Below are 17,992 nucleotides of genomic sequence, written 5' to 3' on the forward strand. Positions count from 1 at the left end.
GTCAGGGGTGTCAAACTCATTTTTGTCGTAGGCCACATTTTAGTTACCGTTTCCCTTGGGGGGCTGTTGTGAGTGAAAACATATTTTTAAAAAAATCAATAATAACGGTTTATTCAGCTATTGTTTAAGTTACTGTAATGAGGAGTTTGGTCACAAGAAAATGCTTACAATATGTCTCTAATTTATTAAATATGAGAATTTTAAATTTTGGTAGAGATTTCAGTCAGCATCATGGAAGTTGACATGTTTGATTTGCTTTCATGGGCCACATAAAATGATGTGGCGGGCCACATCTGGCCCCCGGGCCTTGAGTTTTTGACACTTGTGTTCAATGTCGTCATGTGCAAGTCCTCGCTGTCAAAACCAAGACAACAATGATCCATTGATTAGTCAACCGAGAAATGTCACTTCTGAGTGGAATGGGAAGAAAACAAATTGGATAATGTCATCACACCGCAGTGTACTATCATTTATTTTTTCCAATTCTTTAATTCACTGTTTGCCATATTTCACATTAGAAAAACAATAATGGCACCCGACCAACAAATATCACAACAATTATATATCCTGGAATAATGATTGTTTTGTCACAAATTTAGTAACTTAGTGTGGAAAGTGTGCCTGTTTGATTAAAACCAAAGTTAATATCCAATCTTCCCTTGCTATTTTGTGGTTCAGTTAGTGCGGATTCACTCAATCGCAGATTTTCATTTGTCACCGTAACCTCACAATTTTGTGGGTTTTCTTGCCGTTTTTCTTCCTTCCAAGTTGAGCCTGTCAAATGTAATTGTTTTCGTAGAGACAGTGGCGCGCTCCCCTCTCATTAATTTCCGAGCGCAGCCTATATTCTAAACCAATCAGGAACTCATGCTTGAACTGTTTCCATCTGGACTGCCCGACGCATTGGCGCACCGTGTCCCCAGTTGGTGCGCTGAGAGCGCGCACCGGCACCCTGTTTTTGATCCACATTTGAATAAACCGAACCAATTTTGCTAAATGCTATTGTTGTCTTGGTTCAGATTTCAACAGATGTCAACAAGTAAATACTCTTAGCAGATATGTCTATTTGCTCACTCACCATTTTCGGAGTCCAAATATTGGAAGCTGGCTGTGTAGTAAAGCTACGATTATATTATCCATTGTTCCGTGCTACCTGAATGGGATGTTTTGTATGCGGATGGAGTAACCGCATTCTTGACGCCGATTGACTGTCTCAAAACGATGTGACATCACAGTTTACTAAAGCGTAAAAGGCATGATCTTGGGCTTTCCTTGAGTTCATCCAAAGCCAATCAGACCAATTTAGTTTTGGGACACCGAAGTGCCAACTGGCTGTTGATGGGGACAAAAGGCTTTGAGGAAGACAAGGGTGGCGTGCATAAGATGTTGCCACATTGCAGAGGTGCTAAACTGTCAACAGTGGTGTGAAGGTGATGTGATCAAAGGCTCCTGAAGTAAGAGCCTGGGGAGCAGCAGAAGCGCAACGTGTGAAGTTAAGACGTGCTCTGCCTGCTCGATGAAATGAACAACACTTGACTCCTCCATTACATCCGTGCACTGTTAATGGCTTTATTTAAGCATGAGAGAATCCTCACGTGTATGTGAGCTGAATTTATATTAATTACAAGATTATTATTATTTTTGTTTTTAGGCATCAATGGTTGATTCGCTTGTACAGTTGATGTGAACCTATTTCAGTATCAACTTTTTTTTTTTTAACAGACAATCTGAAAGATGTGATCGTCTCTGTCGGACGTCCGAAATTATGAAGAGAAGAATGGTGCAGCTTTGATTTATTGTCTGTTGGCATAAGTGCTTGGCAGGGCATTTATACTGTAAGCTGTAAATGACAGCTGCATCACTTGCTTCAGATTGATAGTTTTTATGTTTAACACAATTGTGCGAGGATGCAGTACAGTAAAACACCTCTGGAACCACAACTGCAATGGTAAAACATTCAATTATTAACCCTCTGACTGTGGGAAAAAAATTGTTCATTTGGGTAAAGGCAGACTATTTTTTTTTTTAAATACATCTTGAATGATTCAGGTTAACCAAATGCTGAGCAGGATCCAAATTCTGTTGCTCGGTAAAAGGCAAGCTTAAGAGGAAAGCTTAGCACTCTGGGAAAATTTGGACTTTCTCCTCTATGTCACAATGCTCGGTGGCAAAGGTTGTACAAGGGTTGGTCATTGGACTTTCCTTGTTCAACTATGCAGAAAATTAACCATGAAGTAATTAATTGTTCTTATTATGTATCAACTTTATCACAGGCGATGCATTCCAGACTCACCTGTGCTAAGTGAAAATCGATGTGAAGAGACCATAAAAACTACTTTTTAAAAAATTTCCCCTGCCACATACCGGTACTTTAAATGCATTAAACTTCATAAAATTCTTACACTTACGAAAAAAATCTGTCATGAAATGGAAGGCTAATGAAGAGACTCGTGAGAAGTGTGCTTGCCTTAAGCTATTTGTCACTCCCAGTTGAAGTTGACTGTACAACTGACACATAAAACAGATGAATTTTATATTTAGACACCTAAGCGTTCATGCAAACAATCTCATTTTGTCCTGTGAAAGTTCGCTATCTTAACGCTATGTTATAATTCCACAGACAGGCTAACGACATTAGCGGAAATGTTTGTAGTAGCACTATATCCCTGGCTACTGGGAAAATACAACTTGGAGCCTACATTTCAAGATGTTTTGGGACAGCCTTTGCATGGTGTTGTAACATCACTAACCTTAAATATATTGCTCCTAGTGTTACAATAAACACATTACTGAAGCTCTGATGCTGTTCTCCCGTAATTGTTTTTGTGTCTGGTTTGTGGAGAGAAAGAGAGGGAGGGAGCCATCAGTCCCAGTTAACATACCTACATCGAGAAGGAGATCTTGGGACTATACGATGGAAAGCAGAGGGGAGGGGCAAGTTTGCAGGTGTGACAGAGTCAGGGGGTGGGGTTGTTTTAGGGGTGGGTAGGTTGTCTCTGTGTGAGAAAGGAGACAGAAAAGATGAGCAGGCAAGGGCACAGCAGCAAAACAGAAGGCTGCGTGTAGAGTGAAAAGAGGGCGCGAGTGGGAGAGAGAAAGACGAGAGTGAGGGAGGGAGAAGCGAGGGAGAGAAAGTGACAGGGACATAGGCTAGAGGAGGAGGCAGTGAAGGAGGAGGGTGGGGGGGCTGTCAGGGCAGACCCAGCGAGCGGGGGCAGAGAGAGGGAGATTTTGAATCTGTGAGACAGACAAGAAGAGACGGAGCTGGTGAGGTGACACGGGCTCGGTAGAGGGAGAGCGAGCAAGCGAGGCAGCGTGACAAGAGGAAAGGAGTGAGAGAGGAGAAGGAGAGACGACAGTGTGGTGTTGCTCAGAATACGATGATGGGACTCTACTATCCTTCCGTGTTGTCGGTGAGTATTTATCCTCCCTGCTGCCTGTGCCTGTGCCTGTGCTTGGATGCTTGGTGACTCTCTTCGCAAAGGCTCCGCTTGCGAGTACACCACAGTCTGCAGGACTGTCATCAAGCGTGACGTGCTGATTAACGGACGAGAACTCCACTTGACCCTTTCACTCCAGCGCTCCACTCGTTTTATTCCCCACGCCGACCGCGATGTGTACGTCCAAAGTTGCCGTTTGAAATGTTTGCAATGGTGAAATGCTCGGGTGGCGATGGATGGTAACGCTGTTGTTGTGGCATCTGTTCTGCCGCCCAGAGCTAGAAGCGCACGCAATGTGAACATCAGAGCAGTTCCTGCCAGAAATTATTCTGCCATGTATTATGTATGCTCAGAAGAATCTATGCGATCGGTACAGTGCAGTTGGCTGGATGCTGCGGATATCCTCGCTGATAAACTCAGCACATGGCTGCTGGGCTCTGAAAGCAATAAGGGGAGAGGGGGGGGTGGGGGGGGGAGTAAAAGTGGTCTTTATTGCCCCTGCAGCTGTCTGTGTACATCACTCTTGCCTATGAGCAAAAGGGACAGGTGTCCACAGAACAGTTGCTCTCCCTTCTTACACTCCTCTCCTGGCTCGTGGCACCTCTTCAATAATATGTGCGGTGTGCACTTTATGTAAAAAAAAAAAAAGTTGAAAAATGTTCATATAATTTAATTTGAACTGAGTTATAACCGTGTGTGTGTGTGTGTGTGTGTGTGTGTGTGTGTGTGTGTGTGTGTGTGTGTGTGTGTGTGTGTTTCCTAATTCAGTTTCTCATCGCGTGTGTGCTCCTCTTTCAGCTCTACCTTGCTCTCTTTACTGTTTGACCTCTTTTCTCCCCCCTCCTTTCTCTCCCCGGGGCCCTGGCAGCTGTTATCTCAATGTTTTCCTTTAAGAGCCCCCGGAAGAGGGGGATGGGGCACGTAGAAAAGAGAATAAGAGAGGAAGAATAGAAATTGATTATTTGGGAAAAGGTGACGGGACACCTCTGGCAAGGGAAGCCTGCCGGATGATGAAGCTGACATTATGCAGGCACGACTTGCTCCGGATACAGTAGGCCAGAAGCTAGTTTGCTCCTTCTGAGAGTGTATTCTTTTTTTTGTGTGCTTGTAATGCTGACTTTGCGGTTTGGTTTGTAATTTACCTGTGCAATCCAACAAAATGCGATCATTTTTGCCTTTTTGAGCTTGACAAAGTTGAAGTCAGTGACTGGCTGCACTGCTGAAATATTTTCTCAAGCCTCACCTATGCCCCAAAGCAAGGGAGGGACCCAGACCTGCTGCAAACACATACAAGCATACATCAACACCCCCTCTACACACCCATGCACGCGTGCGTGCGCGCACACACACAAACACATTTCCTCCACCTCCAAATCTTCTTATCGATTCTTTGCAGGGTTAACAATAATGGTCTTTAAATGATCCCAATGAGCCGAGTTGCCGTGGCAACTAGGATGAGTCATTCATTTTGCACAGATTGTTAGATGGTTCGAGGCGTGAGGGAAACCGTCGATCTTACCGGTATGTTAGATAAACACCTTTGCTCTTTGCCTCTTCTTTTTTTTTTTTTTTTTTTTTTTTAAGGAGAGGGAATTGGCTGTGGTTGCCACAGTGCAACATAAACGCTTATGCTTCCTTTGCAGCAATTTGCTCCCTAATTGTTCCAAAAGCGCTCGCAGTGAGGCATCTGCGCTCCTTTGAAATGGATCGGGGTTGCCCTCGCTGACTCGTCGCATGGTGCCAGTGAGAACACTGCCCCATCGCTCGTTTGTCTACCTATTGGAAACAACGCGGGGCAACCAGCAAACATGATTATAGCTCAATAAGACCATGTATAGCAGTCTGTATAGAAAGAGGCGAGCAATGCTGTCAGTTGGTTTGTTCACCTGCACATGTTTGTTTTGAGGTGGCGTGCAGCGGTTAATAAGTATTAAAGAAGACAAATTTGTTTTGTTGTGTTTACCATTCATACGTTGCTGCAGTGGAGCCCAGCGGACCATTGATACAGACAGAGGCGGGTGCAGCTGAAGTCAGTGATGGGGTGTGCACAGGCCTGCAGACATTTACAGGAGGAGAAGGGGGTGTCTCCAGACTTCAACCCTTAAAAGGAAAGAAATCGGGGGCGGATAGGGAGGGGTCTGTTTGACGAGCAGACATGTTACCCTATAAGGAGACGCAGAAGCCGGTGAGAGGGCGGGCCAGGATTTTGTTGAAACGCTGTTGCTATGAGGCAAATGAGCTTGATAGACTCGAATGGGGACGGCACGTATGCGAGGGTCCCGTCTGGATTTTATGAAGCGTAAAGAAGCGAATCTGCGAGTGGGAGGGAAGGGAGAACAGCGACATAAGGGGGGAGGAGGAGGAGAAGGAGAAGGAGTGATGTAGGATGTGGGTGATGTGGGATGGAATAATTAAATAAGAGGGTGTCTCCTGGCTCATCGGTATGCTGCAGACACGTTGTAAATGGTTTTCCAGCTGTTTGCAGCCTCGGTAGCAACACTGTGGAGCCAAAGGCCAAAATGAGAAGTTAACCCTTCTGTAGGGCCCCCATTGACATGAAATTCAACGTTTTAACTAAACATATTGCAGGTGGTGTAAATATTTTTCTTTACTTGACAGGGACAAAGTCACCCTGGTCTATTCCCTTATAACATGCTCCAACCAGATTGAACTAGGGAAGGGCTACGTGTCATTTTTAATTGATCAATAATGCAACGACTTCTGGTTAAGAGATACTGTATGTCACTGTGGCGTGGTGACAATCCGGGAATTTGCAAACCTATTGACAAGGTGACTTTTCCAGCCAGTGGAAATTCACTCCATCCACAGCCAGCAGACACATAACGATGCATCTCAGTTGCATTAGAATATCACGGAAAAGGTTCATTTAGTTCGGTTGTTCAATTCAAAATGTGAAACACACTCTTTTCCGGCGGCCGATTCATACCTAATTTCTGGAATTAAAATCATTTGGATAATGGAACCAATTTTTTAGGATGGTGAGGTAAGTTTTTATCAGTCAAATATTTTACTGTGGTAAATCCCAGTTTCATTTTTTGAATTGGACTGCTGAAATACTTTCCCACTCCCTTTTTAAATCATTTTATTGAGACGCGCCTGTTGAGATGTACTGTGTTGCAATTCAGAACGAAAACCACGCTTGGACCAAGCTGTACAGTTTCATCCTCCACATGAAGGGGAAATCAGGCTTGCATTTCCACTGAGAGGTGTGTAGGCGGGATGGTGATTGGTGTCAGCTCTATAAATTGTTTGACATACAATTAAACAAAGAAACATAGTCCTGTGCATTTATAGACAAAAAACAGATCTGAATCCTCCTTTCCTCCAAATACACGGCCCCCGCCCCCCTCAGTTAATTCCATTTTAACGTGAGAGAAGTCAAGCAATTCTCTGTTGAGCAATTATTGAACGGCAATGTTTACTCTCCACCAGCACGCGAAAACGAACTGGAAGCCCAAACATTGGGGAAGAGTGCATGGTTAAGCTCAGATGTCTTGATGTCCTGACTGCGGAATACAATACAAGCATACTGAACGGAACCGGATAGCGCTGCTTGGGGGAAATTAGGCTGGACGTTATTTTGTCATTCAAAATGTATATCTAACTTGTGTTGGTAGTGTTGGGACGTGATTCTTCTTCACGTCGTTTAGACGGCTATGAATCGCCTTCTTGTGCTTTAACACCCATATAGTTCACATTGGATTACTAAATAAGCCTAAAACTATAGCTTTGGAGACTGTGCCTACTGCCTAAATATGAGGAAACAAGTGAAGTCAAATCTTCCATCAAGATGAATTAAATGTACACCAAGTGGGACCATCAAATGCCATTCTTTATATGAAATGGCCCGGTGGTGCCCTATCTTTGCCATGTCATCCTCTCCGCCGCGCTCGTCGTCCTGTAGCGCAGCTCTGACTCCCGTGCATGAGCGTGTTTTGTAACATGCCTCCTCAGACGCACTTGCTGCTGCTAACTGACCTGAAAGTAAGCCCGCTACAGCTACCGCTCTGAGTCGCTTGCTTTGCCAGATTAGGGCATACACTTACACAAGGCCTTAATGCCCGAACGTCAGGGGAGTGTATGCACACGCCAATGTGCACCCAAGATGGACACAAACAAAGCATGCACAAATCTGAGTGCTGACACAGATGCCCGCTCTAAAATTTCCTTCAACAAGAATGCCCTCTCTCTCTCTCTCTCTCTCTCTCTCTCTCTCTCTCTCTCTCTCTCTCTCTCTCTTTTATCCTGCCATCTATAGCATGTCTTTATTCAATGCATGTGAATCGCAAAGGCTGTTCACAGCCAGAAAAAGGCCCAACGTAACTTGATGGGTCAACAGCGTTTTTTTTTTTCTTTTTCTTTTTCAGGAGCCATACTCGCTATTTTTATAGCTTGTGGGTTGTTGACTTTGTGCTTCAGGTAATAGAAAACGCTGCTGAGCGGCAGCAAAAAATGCATGTCATCTGAAAAGGCCCACCGCCGAACAAAAACAAAAGGCTTTCTTTGGCTTGTCTTCCCGCTTCTATTTTGGTTTTGCAAAAAGAACATCCATCGCCTGGGCTGTCCGTTCTCCTCCTCCCAGCCAAAGACTGTTGATTTGTTTGCGCAACAGCTTTCTAAGGGCCCTTATCATGCCATCAGATAATACATTGGGATGTGGCCAAGACATGAAAGCATGAAGTCTTGAAATTACTGCCCATCTGAGTTGCATCACAGGTTGTCCTGGTTTGAGTCATTGTTGGTCAAGTGCGTTGTGAGTCACCAGCACAGATTCTCAAAGGGTGGGTTGACCAACAAATCGGACAATGTCCGCCAGTGTTTTGTACAATGTTCCATGAACCAGTAGGTGTGGAAGTGAAGTGAATTTGTTCTGTCCAATCAAAGTTTGCCGAGAGTGAGACATTTTCAATCCCCTTTTTAACATTGTTTAATCAAATTCATGTTTAACCTGAGCTCTATCGTTTGGGGGCCATGCTATATCAAACGTCATGGACAGTGACGTCTTCACACAAAGATCTTCCACCCACCTTTAACTTATCAGTAAATATTTGTCATTAATTACCCCCTCAGTCAAAACAGGTTGTTTTTAGTTACGATGATAAAATGCCAAACATTTGTTGTTATGCTATACTTTGAGACCTCTGTTTCTGTCGACCACATCACAATCCGTTTTGGGAAGCTGGTTGGCACCCCACGCACAAGAATAATAGTCAAACTCTTGTTTCTCCAAACATTTTTTTAATCAAAATTTTAGTATTTTTAAGTTTAACACTAAAACAGTAAAGCAGTCTTCATTGAACATGCTGAAAAGTGGTTACGGAACACCCAAGTTAATCCTAACCCAAACGAATGTAAACGTTACAGTCCATACTTACATGATACTTGATAGACTCGTACTTGTTCTTCATCGATGCCGTAAGCATGTTTCATCGTACGACCCGAAGCAGGTGATCAACTTTCCCTTTCTGCTAAGAGACAGGAGAAGCTCTAGTTTCTCTGTTTATATTTATCACCCAGGTTAGTTCTCACCGGATGACCCACAATCATGCGTGTCATTTTCATCCTTTGCCCAATTGCTGACTGCAGTTGCAAGATACAGTAAGAGGTCATCCAGGTCATCATATTTGCATGTCATCTTTTGTTCTTCCCCTGCGGCATCTTAAGAGAGCAAAATTACATCTCATGTCCATATATTACTGTAAGTAATGCATCTTGAATATTTGCCTTGCAGCTAGGAGTTTAGTGTGTGTGGCGGGGGGGGGGGTAACATTGTTTGGTATTATTATGCCAAAATAAGCTCCATTATTTTTTTTGCAAGATGTCTGTCAAGCTGCAGGGTTGAAATAATTGCACACAGCTGCTATCTGATCATGTGAATCAAGTTGGATACGCTGCTCCGTAATGTAGCCACTGTACTCATCTGGTGCTGCGATCCAGCGGGGAATCATTTCTGGGATTTTTGGTAAGGCACATGTGCAGCAGTTTGCAACTAACCCCTTCGACAGCATTTGTATGCGTGCTAAATATGTGTTCACTTAAATCATAGGAATAAATTACTATCCTGTATTTATAATAATGGATAATCCACAAGCAAAGTTGGAGCAGATTGCACCACGAAATGTTTTGTAAACATTACAAGTTGTTTGTTGGTATAACGACTTTTTGCTGCTGTTTAGCACAAAAAAAAAAGCTCATGTTCCACTTTGTAAATGATGCCGCAGTGGTTTCACACAGCGTCGCCATGACGACCACCCACACTGAGGTAATATAAGTGCAGTGGAAATCTGATGTCCCAGTGCCAAAAGCGAGACAAGATAGGATATGTAATAGAAACATGATGAGTGAAAGTCGTCCCCCGTGACGGCCGTATGTCCGAGGCCCGTTGGTTGACGCTGAAATAAAGGCCTGTGACACAGGTGTGTCACCAAGAAAGGTCAAAAGCTGTGAGACAGATGGCACACACACACACACAAACACACGTACACGTACATGCACGCCCTCCCACACACTTTTAACACTCCCAAAGGGACAGAGATCCATTGTGTATCACTGCAGCCTGTCACACACAACACACAAGTCAAAGTAGCCCACCAGATGTCAGGTAAGGAAGGCAAATTGATGAATGGGGTTGTTCGGCCTGGAAGGCAAGTGAATGTCAATTAACTAAATTATTGCTATATGACCTAACCACAGTGGCACACTCATTAGGACCACTTTTTATTATAGTATAATTTCATTATAGCGGTGAATGGGAAGGATAATCAAATGTAGGAGGGCCACACGGAGGTACAAGGAGATGAAGGAGAGGTTGCGGCTCGTGACTATTTCATTAGTGCGCAGCTAATACAGCGCAACGTCAAAAGTTGAATGCTCCTGGTGTCAATGTAAATTTTGGTGAAAGTCACAGAAACCTTCAACGTTCCACCTGCTGTTGTCACGACACATCAGCGAGAGCGCAAGCCTTCAGTGTACCTCACGGGTGCTTACTTCAGCGACCAAGGATGAGAACAGAAAGTTTGCATTTAAAGCAGGTAAGACTCCAGGGTCATCATTTGTCAAGTGTTATTGTTTATTTGACGTTTTTACAAATGTGAACAAATAAACATACTAAAGGAGTTGCCAGCAGTTTACCAACAATGCAAATCGCCATCGCTTGTCATTCTCATCCTTCGTCTTCATACTGATCATGTGTTGGTCTTGATCAAGTCGTGACTGTTTTATACGTACAGAAGAAAACAAGTTGTAGTACTGACTGACGGATATAAAGAGAGCATCTTAATGTAGACCACTGTACTATACAATACATTAAAGTAGTAGCCTATAGGTGGTGGGTAGTTAAAGATAGACCCAATAGTCAAGCTTTCTCTTTACCACTGCACAGCCGACGCAGACCATACTTCTTCCGTCAGTCATCACCTTCTGTACCCCTCCCCCAATCTCGGTCCTTCGCCTGTGACCATTTAGGGTAAACATTTCAAGGCCACCAGCTCGGAGTGTGTGTTCATTATAGCCTGCCTTTTGTGCCTGCTTCTTTTTTTCTTTCTTTTTCTCTCCCCTACGCGCTCTGTAACTTCCACAAGTATATTCCGGACCACTAACGGGCACTTGGACAGGCTTCCATGCTAACAGTTGGCGGGTATGCGTGAGGTGTGTGGGTGTTTGCGTGTCAAAGGTGGTTTGTAGAGATGTTGGCGAGTGTGTGTGCTGGCATGGCGCACGCGATCGTACAACACATGAGCATGGGGGCATGTGACCCTCAATAATAGATGGATGCAGTGAATATTTGATCGGTGAGGGGTGGAAACATGTTTCCATATACACATATAAGGGGGATGCAAATATTTGAATGACGCATGAATGACTCCAACTGAGGCTGATGGGGGAAAAGTAGCATCCATGCGGTCAGGTGATGGGTTAGGTCGAAGATGCAGTGGAATGTTGCCAACTGAGCTTTTCACCCTCCCTTCCAACAGGGTTCCCAGGATAGTACTTCTGGTCAGGAGGGACTTGTACCTCCGCCTTTCGCAGCCTTCCCTCCTCCTCCTCCGCCTCCTCCGCAGAACGGCCTTGCCCTGGATTACGGCGGCAGCCTGTATGCAGCGAGCGCGGTGCAGGGCCCCGTGGAAGCCGGCGGAGCAGTGAACAGTGTCGTCAATGTTGTCAACAGCCTCAGTGGCCAAGTGAGTGTCAGCCTCCCTCTTCTTCTCTGCGTCCCACGACATGTTAAAACGCTGCGGGTCTTTTCTGTCACATTGAATTAGAAAAAACACGCTGGATCTAAAAGTGCATTGCAGAATTCACATGTTGTTGCTGTAACTAGGAAATGTATTTGTAATGAACTATAGTCCAAATAGATGCCTCATTGCCCGCTCATCAGCAACCTCTGCAGAATCCTGATAATGATCCCGATCATTTGAATCAGGCGTGTTGGAGGAGGGAAATATCCAAAACAATGTCTCTGGGACCAAAGTTAGTGACCCCCACGCGTCTCGTGATATATATGTAATTCAAGAAAACTACATTCTGTTGATATATATGTTGATATATAATTGTTATAAATTGGATAAATCTATACAGTGGGGCCCCTCATATTGGTGATTCGGCTTTGGCAAACCTACATATATTCATCCGTTTGCAGAGTATTGTTATTTTTTTAATCCCCCCCAAAATCGGAACCTCCATTAAAAAAAACAAATTCTAGGCTGTTGTAATAAGCGTCAATTATTTGCGCATTTACTTCATTCGGTACCTATCCTCCGTGAAATGTGTGATTCTACTGTACTGTACACTTAAATAAAAGTCTCATGTACAATAATTCAAGAAAAGTGAATTTTAGAATATTTCAAGGAGTTCCCTACACTCTTAAAAGTGCTGGGTTAATAGTAACCCAAATTGGGTGAAAGAGCTAACCCAGCACTGGGCCCAACAGGGACAAGACCAAAAATTGATTATTTATTCCCAGTACAGTACTACGTCAAGATTTTGAACCTATAAGTGATAAAACCTACTCATACCGATGTTGAAGCTACCAAGAAATGGTTTACCAGGTTATCAGTACAGTTGTGATTAAAAATAAAACATTTTACCAAAATTTTCTAAGAAGTCAAGGCAAGTCAGCTTTATTTACGCAGCACATTTCATACACAAGGCAACTAACTCAATGTGCTTCACAGAAGCAAAGACTGAATCCAAAAGCATTTACAAACGCAGCAGCTTCAGCATACAGAAGCATAGCTGGATTTGAAAATGACTAAAAGGAAAAAATGATTTAAAAAGGTCTAAAAGTCCTTCATCAAAGTTATGGGGGGCCATTTTGAACCTGGGTTTTAAAGTATGTCTCGTCAGGGCTTCATCAAAATAATTAAAGCAACCTTGGGTGAAAGTAAACAAATCTGTTGAAAATCCACATCTTCGCAGTGAGTGGGTTAGGAAAACAACCCACCAATTTTAGTGTGTATGAGAAATATCCAAAACAATGTCTCTGGGACCAAAGTTAGTGACCCCCACGCGTCTCGTGATATATATGTAATTCAAGAAAACTACATTCTGTTGATATATATGTTGATATATAATTGTTATAAATTGGATAAATCTATACAGTGGGGCCCCTCATATTGGTGATTCGGCTTTGGCAAACCTACATATATTCATCCGTTTGCAGAGTATTGTTATTTTTTTAATCCCCCCCAAAATCGGAACCTCCATTAAAAAAAACAAATTCTAGGCTGTTGTAATAAGCGTCAATTATTTGCGCATTTACTTCATTCGGTACCTATCCTCCGTGAAATGTGTGATTCTACTGTACTGTACACTTAAATAAAAGTCTCATGTACAATAATTCAAGAAAAGTGAATTTTAGAATATTTCAAGGAGTTCCCTACACTCTTAAAAGTGCTGGGTTAATAGTAACCCAAATTGGGTGAAAGAGCTAACCCAGCACTGGGCCCAACAGGGACAAGACCAAAAATTGATTATTTATTCCCAGTACAGTACTACGTCAAGATTTTGAACCTATAAGTGATAAAACCTACTCATACCGATGTTGAAGCTACCAAGAAATGGTTTACCAGGTTATCAGTACAGTTGTGATTAAAAATAAAACATTTTACCAAAATTTTCTAAGAAGTCAAGGCAAGTCAGCTTTATTTACGCAGCACATTTCATACACAAGGCAACTAACTCAATGTGCTTCACAGAAGCAAAGACTGAATCCAAAAGCATTTACAAACGCAGCAGCTTCAGCATACAGAAGCATAGCTGGATTTGAAAATGACTAAAAGGAAAAAATGATTTAAAAAGGTCTAAAAGTCCTTCATCAAAGTTATGGGGGGCCATTTTGAACCTGGGTTTTAAAGTATGTCTCGTCGGGGCTTCATCAAAATAATTAAAGCAACCTTGGGTGAAAGTAAACAAATCTGTTGAAAATCCACATCTTCGCAGTGAGTGGGTTAGGAAAACAACCCACCAATTTTAGTGTGTATGAAGAGTTCAGTACAAAACCTTAATTGGAATACTAAGTAATTGTTTGGTCACTTTTCACTTTGAGTCACATCAATCCCCTCACATGAGGCGGTCAAAACAATACATTGGGAAATGGCATTTATTTCCATTGTGTGTTCTTTCCGTCCTCGTCCCTGCGGCCCAGCAGTCAGATGGCTCCTCACAGATTGATGGCCAGTCAGGCTCAGGAGGAGGAGGTAGCGGCAGCGGGGGAAGCATCGGAGATGATTCAGACGCCAAGGGGACACCCAAACGCCTCCACGTGTCCAACATTCCCTTCCGCTTCCGAGACCCTGACCTGCGGCAGATGTTTGGGGTATGCAGACTGAATTATTCACCATTTTGCGGCTCCCCCTTTCCACGGTGAATCATCACGACAAATCACTTTGGACTGTTCGAGCCCATCTGTGTTTCCATACCTTGTTTTCTAAACCGTCGTTCATTTGTGTCGCATGAAATTCACGTGCTCTCTTGTCTGTGTGCCATTTGATCGTGTAAACAAGGGGCGCCTCTTTGTCAAATCTGCCCATGTGCATGAATGTGGCACACATGTGGAAGACATATTGGGAGGAACGACTCCCATCTGGCTCACTGCCAGCTCCTCCCCATGCTTGAACAGTGACGACACCTTGTGGTCGGATGCGGTACTAGACATTTCCATTTTGCTCATTTTCTCATCTCTCTTCTTTTGTCGCAGCAATATGGCAAAATTCTCGATGTCGAGATAATTTTCAACGAGAGAGGGTCCAAGGTAGGCGAGCAGGAGGAACGATGAGCATTTTAAAATCATATGAACAAAGCCCAGATTCAGAACCTTCCCTCCCCTCCACTCTTCTTGCAGGGCTTTGGTTTCGTAACATTCGAGACGAGCGCCGATGCTGAGAGGGCCCGAGAGAAGCTTCATGGCACACTGGTGGAAGGACGTAAGATTGAGGTAACTTGACCTCTCCACCTCCTTGTATTTCATTTGAAGATGGCCAGCCACATTTCTCCTTTTGTTCTCCCTTCATGTCCAATGAGAATGTGGCGTTTGGCGTTTTCCGGGTGGCTGTTATGTGTTCAACTCTAACCCGTCTGCGTTCACTCTAGCATGGTGCATCAGTGCACACGCTGGCGTCCGCGTGGTCGCCAATTCTCGTCGAAGTTTACTCTTGTTGTTTCTTCAAAGCTGTATGATTTGCAAAGCATGCTGGGTGGAGTGGCAGCACGACAGGCATGGCCGGGATGAGACGCGGTGGCTGATGATATCTGCTTCTCTCACAAGCATGGAGGACTTTTGTTTTGTTCTCCCCCCTCCCCTTCCCCTGCACAGTTTTCCACCATCACTCCATCCTCAATCATGATGAGTGGCTATTATTATGTCCTGGTTGAGTGCAGGGGCCTGTTTTTAGCCTTTTGTGAAAATAGTGCTTGCTGGCCTTAGGAGTTTCGGGAATGCTGCATGGATGGTGCTATGATGTTTATTCCACAGAGTTGAAGAAATGTATGCATGTCGAGGCCTTGAAGGGCCACTGTGTGGGAATGAGACTGCCGAGAGGTGTGTGGTGTCATTCATGATGCTTCCAAAGATTGTTTAAATGCATTGTTGCATCCCCCACTTCTTTTATTTATTGAAAAAAAAAATCACATTGTGGCTTTGTTTTTAGTTTGCCTTAGCCAGCATGAGCTTGTTTTTTGTTTTTTGTTTTTTTTTTTAAGCAAGTAGTGTTGAAGTTGAAGTACTGTACACCAGTCTTTTGCCAGTTGCTTTGTCGTATTCTTTTTGTTGCGAGTAAAGCTGCTCTGCATGGTCGTGATTGTGAATGCGCAGCACTATTTTCTGTCCGTGCGTGGGTGGAGAATGATTAAGTGGAAGGCTCGTTATCATCCCCTCTCTTCTCCTGTCCATCATCTTTCTCCACTCTTCTTCACCGTGCCAGTCAGTTTGTCTGTCACTTTGTCTTTGTGTGTGTGTCCCACAATGCACCTCCTCCCGCCCTCACATACCTCCGTGTATTCTTCTGTCCTTCCATACAATCCAAATCTCAATTGAGAGCAGAAATACTTTTGATTTAAAATATTCCTCTCGCTTTCCTCCCCAAGGTTAGCGCTAAATCCGTTTTCATGTGTTTACTCTTTCTTTGAAATTAATGTGCGTGTCGTGGTTTTAGAGTGGCTGGATTGGCTTGGTCTAAGTAGGCGATTGTTTACATGTGACATCACTTCCTCTTTATAGTTGATTCATTATCGTTGTTTTCTTTCAATTTTATGTTTTCCTTTTTTTTTTTAATTTGGGCTCATCATTTCTTTCTTACACATATTTTCTCTATTTCCCTGATGATTTTTGTATGTTGTTGTTGTCAGTCTCCACGGTAACTGCTCGCGTGTCCTCACGCCGTTCCCCGGGCAACGGTAAGTTGTGTACATGGCATCATCTTTTGAATGAAACCCCTCTCCCCTCACCCCATCCGCCCCAATTGGGAAAAAAAGTACCCAAATGACAGCCACGGGCGATTGATTGAGAGGTCCTGATTGGCTAATTCTGTGATTGTTTGGGGAGGTGGAGAATGAAACGACTTGGAGAATAGCAATTGACCGCATGGTATAATGAAGGCCACCTGTGTAACTGAATGTACTGCATCAATCTGCAAGTGCAACAATTATGACCCGCAGCACTTCTTATGCATTCATTCCAATCACCTCTCTAACTGCCTTGAGCTCCAGAGCTGTGTATCCTGCATGGTTGACTCTCTTTTCTCTGTACTCTCGCTCTCTCTATTTTGGCATCTGTATGACATCATATGGTTCTGTGTTGTTTCTTTGTCATGTTTCAGTCAGTAGTTGCATTTTGGCACTTTAGTGGGACAGCATGCTGAAGCATGAGAGCTCTATTAGCGGTAGTGGAGAGGATGCTGTGGCTGTAATTCATGTAGCAGCTGGTCATCACTTTGTGTGCATCCGCGCCCTACGCTGCAGACAGTTGTCGAGGGACGGCACGAGAATGATGTGGGTGCGAGCAGTTCAAATTGAGTCCAGATCTAAAGATTTTTTAAAAGGCTGGCGAATCGACGACTTAGTAGTTTTGCTTTCCCTGATTTTCTTGACCAGTTTGGTTCTGATGTTGTGCGTTGGTTGCGTGCTTTTGAGGTCTGTCTGCTGTGCGACACTGTCCGGGATGCCTGGCAGTGTTTCACAACCAGCGGTTTGATTGATCTATTTATTATCGATTACTTTTTTTTTTTTGATTCAGGAATGACATTTGCACCCCCCCACCACCCCTTTTCTATTTTCTTTTCCTTCTTTCTTTCTCACCTCATTCTCCATGTGATCTGTCTTCCGTGTTTATACATACATAGAGTGTGTGTGTGTGTATGTGTGTCTGTTCATGAGGTTTGCACATTCGGATGGCTCGTTTCACTCTTTTCTCCACATCGTGTGTGTGTTCTATGTATTTTCATGTGGACTGGCTCCTCCACCTGCATCCCTCTATCTTTCTGTCTTTTCTCTGTCTCCCCCTCTTCCTGTTTTTTTTTGTGTACTATGTGATCGGGAGGGCTGTCTACCTTTTTTTTTTTTTTTTGGATTGCTCTGTTGCTGCCTCAATGCTTGCTGATTGGCTCGTTGTGCTCACCTCTGCTGACGTAAGATGCTCATGATTGGCTGTTTGTAATTTTTTTGTATTTTAATATGTTTTTTTTTTTTTAATTTCCTTTTGCATCGTGTTCAACTGATGACTTTGCTGCTTAATTCACCTTCTTTTCCCCTCCTATTTTCAAAGGTATAGCCATGCAGTAATCTTGGATTTCCTTTTTTTGAATGCTCTTTTTTTTCTGAAATATTTGTTGTGTGCCTTTTGGTTGCATTGTTTGTGTGCAAAGTGCCTGACTACTCAACGGGATCCTTGTTTTCAATGTCTCTCCTTCAAAAGAAATGCATGCATCAAATACCCTTACTGCTCATCAACAGAATTAACCAAGTCAAGAGACAATTGTGAAGGGTTAACGACAACTCACTCAACCTTATTTGATTCAAATTACCCTGAAATAGTTAAT

The 17,992-nt window shown here is 43.5% G+C and overlaps 1 protein-coding gene across 7 annotated transcripts in view; it reads left to right on the forward strand.

The window, feature by feature from the left end:
• The window catches only part of rbfox2 (RNA binding fox-1 homolog 2), a 37,873-nt gene that overhangs the window by 9,968 nt on the left and 9,913 nt on the right, over positions 1-17,992 (forward strand). For 5 of the 7 annotated variants that reach the window (XM_019862372.1, XM_019862373.1, XM_019862371.1 and 2 more), the window contains exons 3-6: positions 11,435-11,641; positions 14,107-14,277; positions 14,659-14,712; positions 14,803-14,895. In XM_019862372.1, the coding sequence (XP_019717931.1) occupies positions 11,435-11,641; positions 14,107-14,277; positions 14,659-14,712; positions 14,803-14,895 (525 nt within the window). Of the gene's footprint in view, positions 1-3,194; positions 3,414-11,434; positions 11,642-14,106; positions 14,278-14,658; positions 14,713-14,802; positions 14,896-17,992 lie in introns of those variants that run through there. The other 2 variants (XM_019862375.1, XM_019862370.1) reach the window with 2 other exon arrangements.

This window comes from Hippocampus comes, unplaced genomic scaffold, assembly GCF_001891065.2.
Source record: "Hippocampus comes isolate QL1 unplaced genomic scaffold, H_comes_QL1_v1.1 scaffold7, whole genome shotgun sequence".
Taxonomy (NCBI): domain Eukaryota; kingdom Metazoa; phylum Chordata; class Actinopteri; order Syngnathiformes; family Syngnathidae; genus Hippocampus; species Hippocampus comes.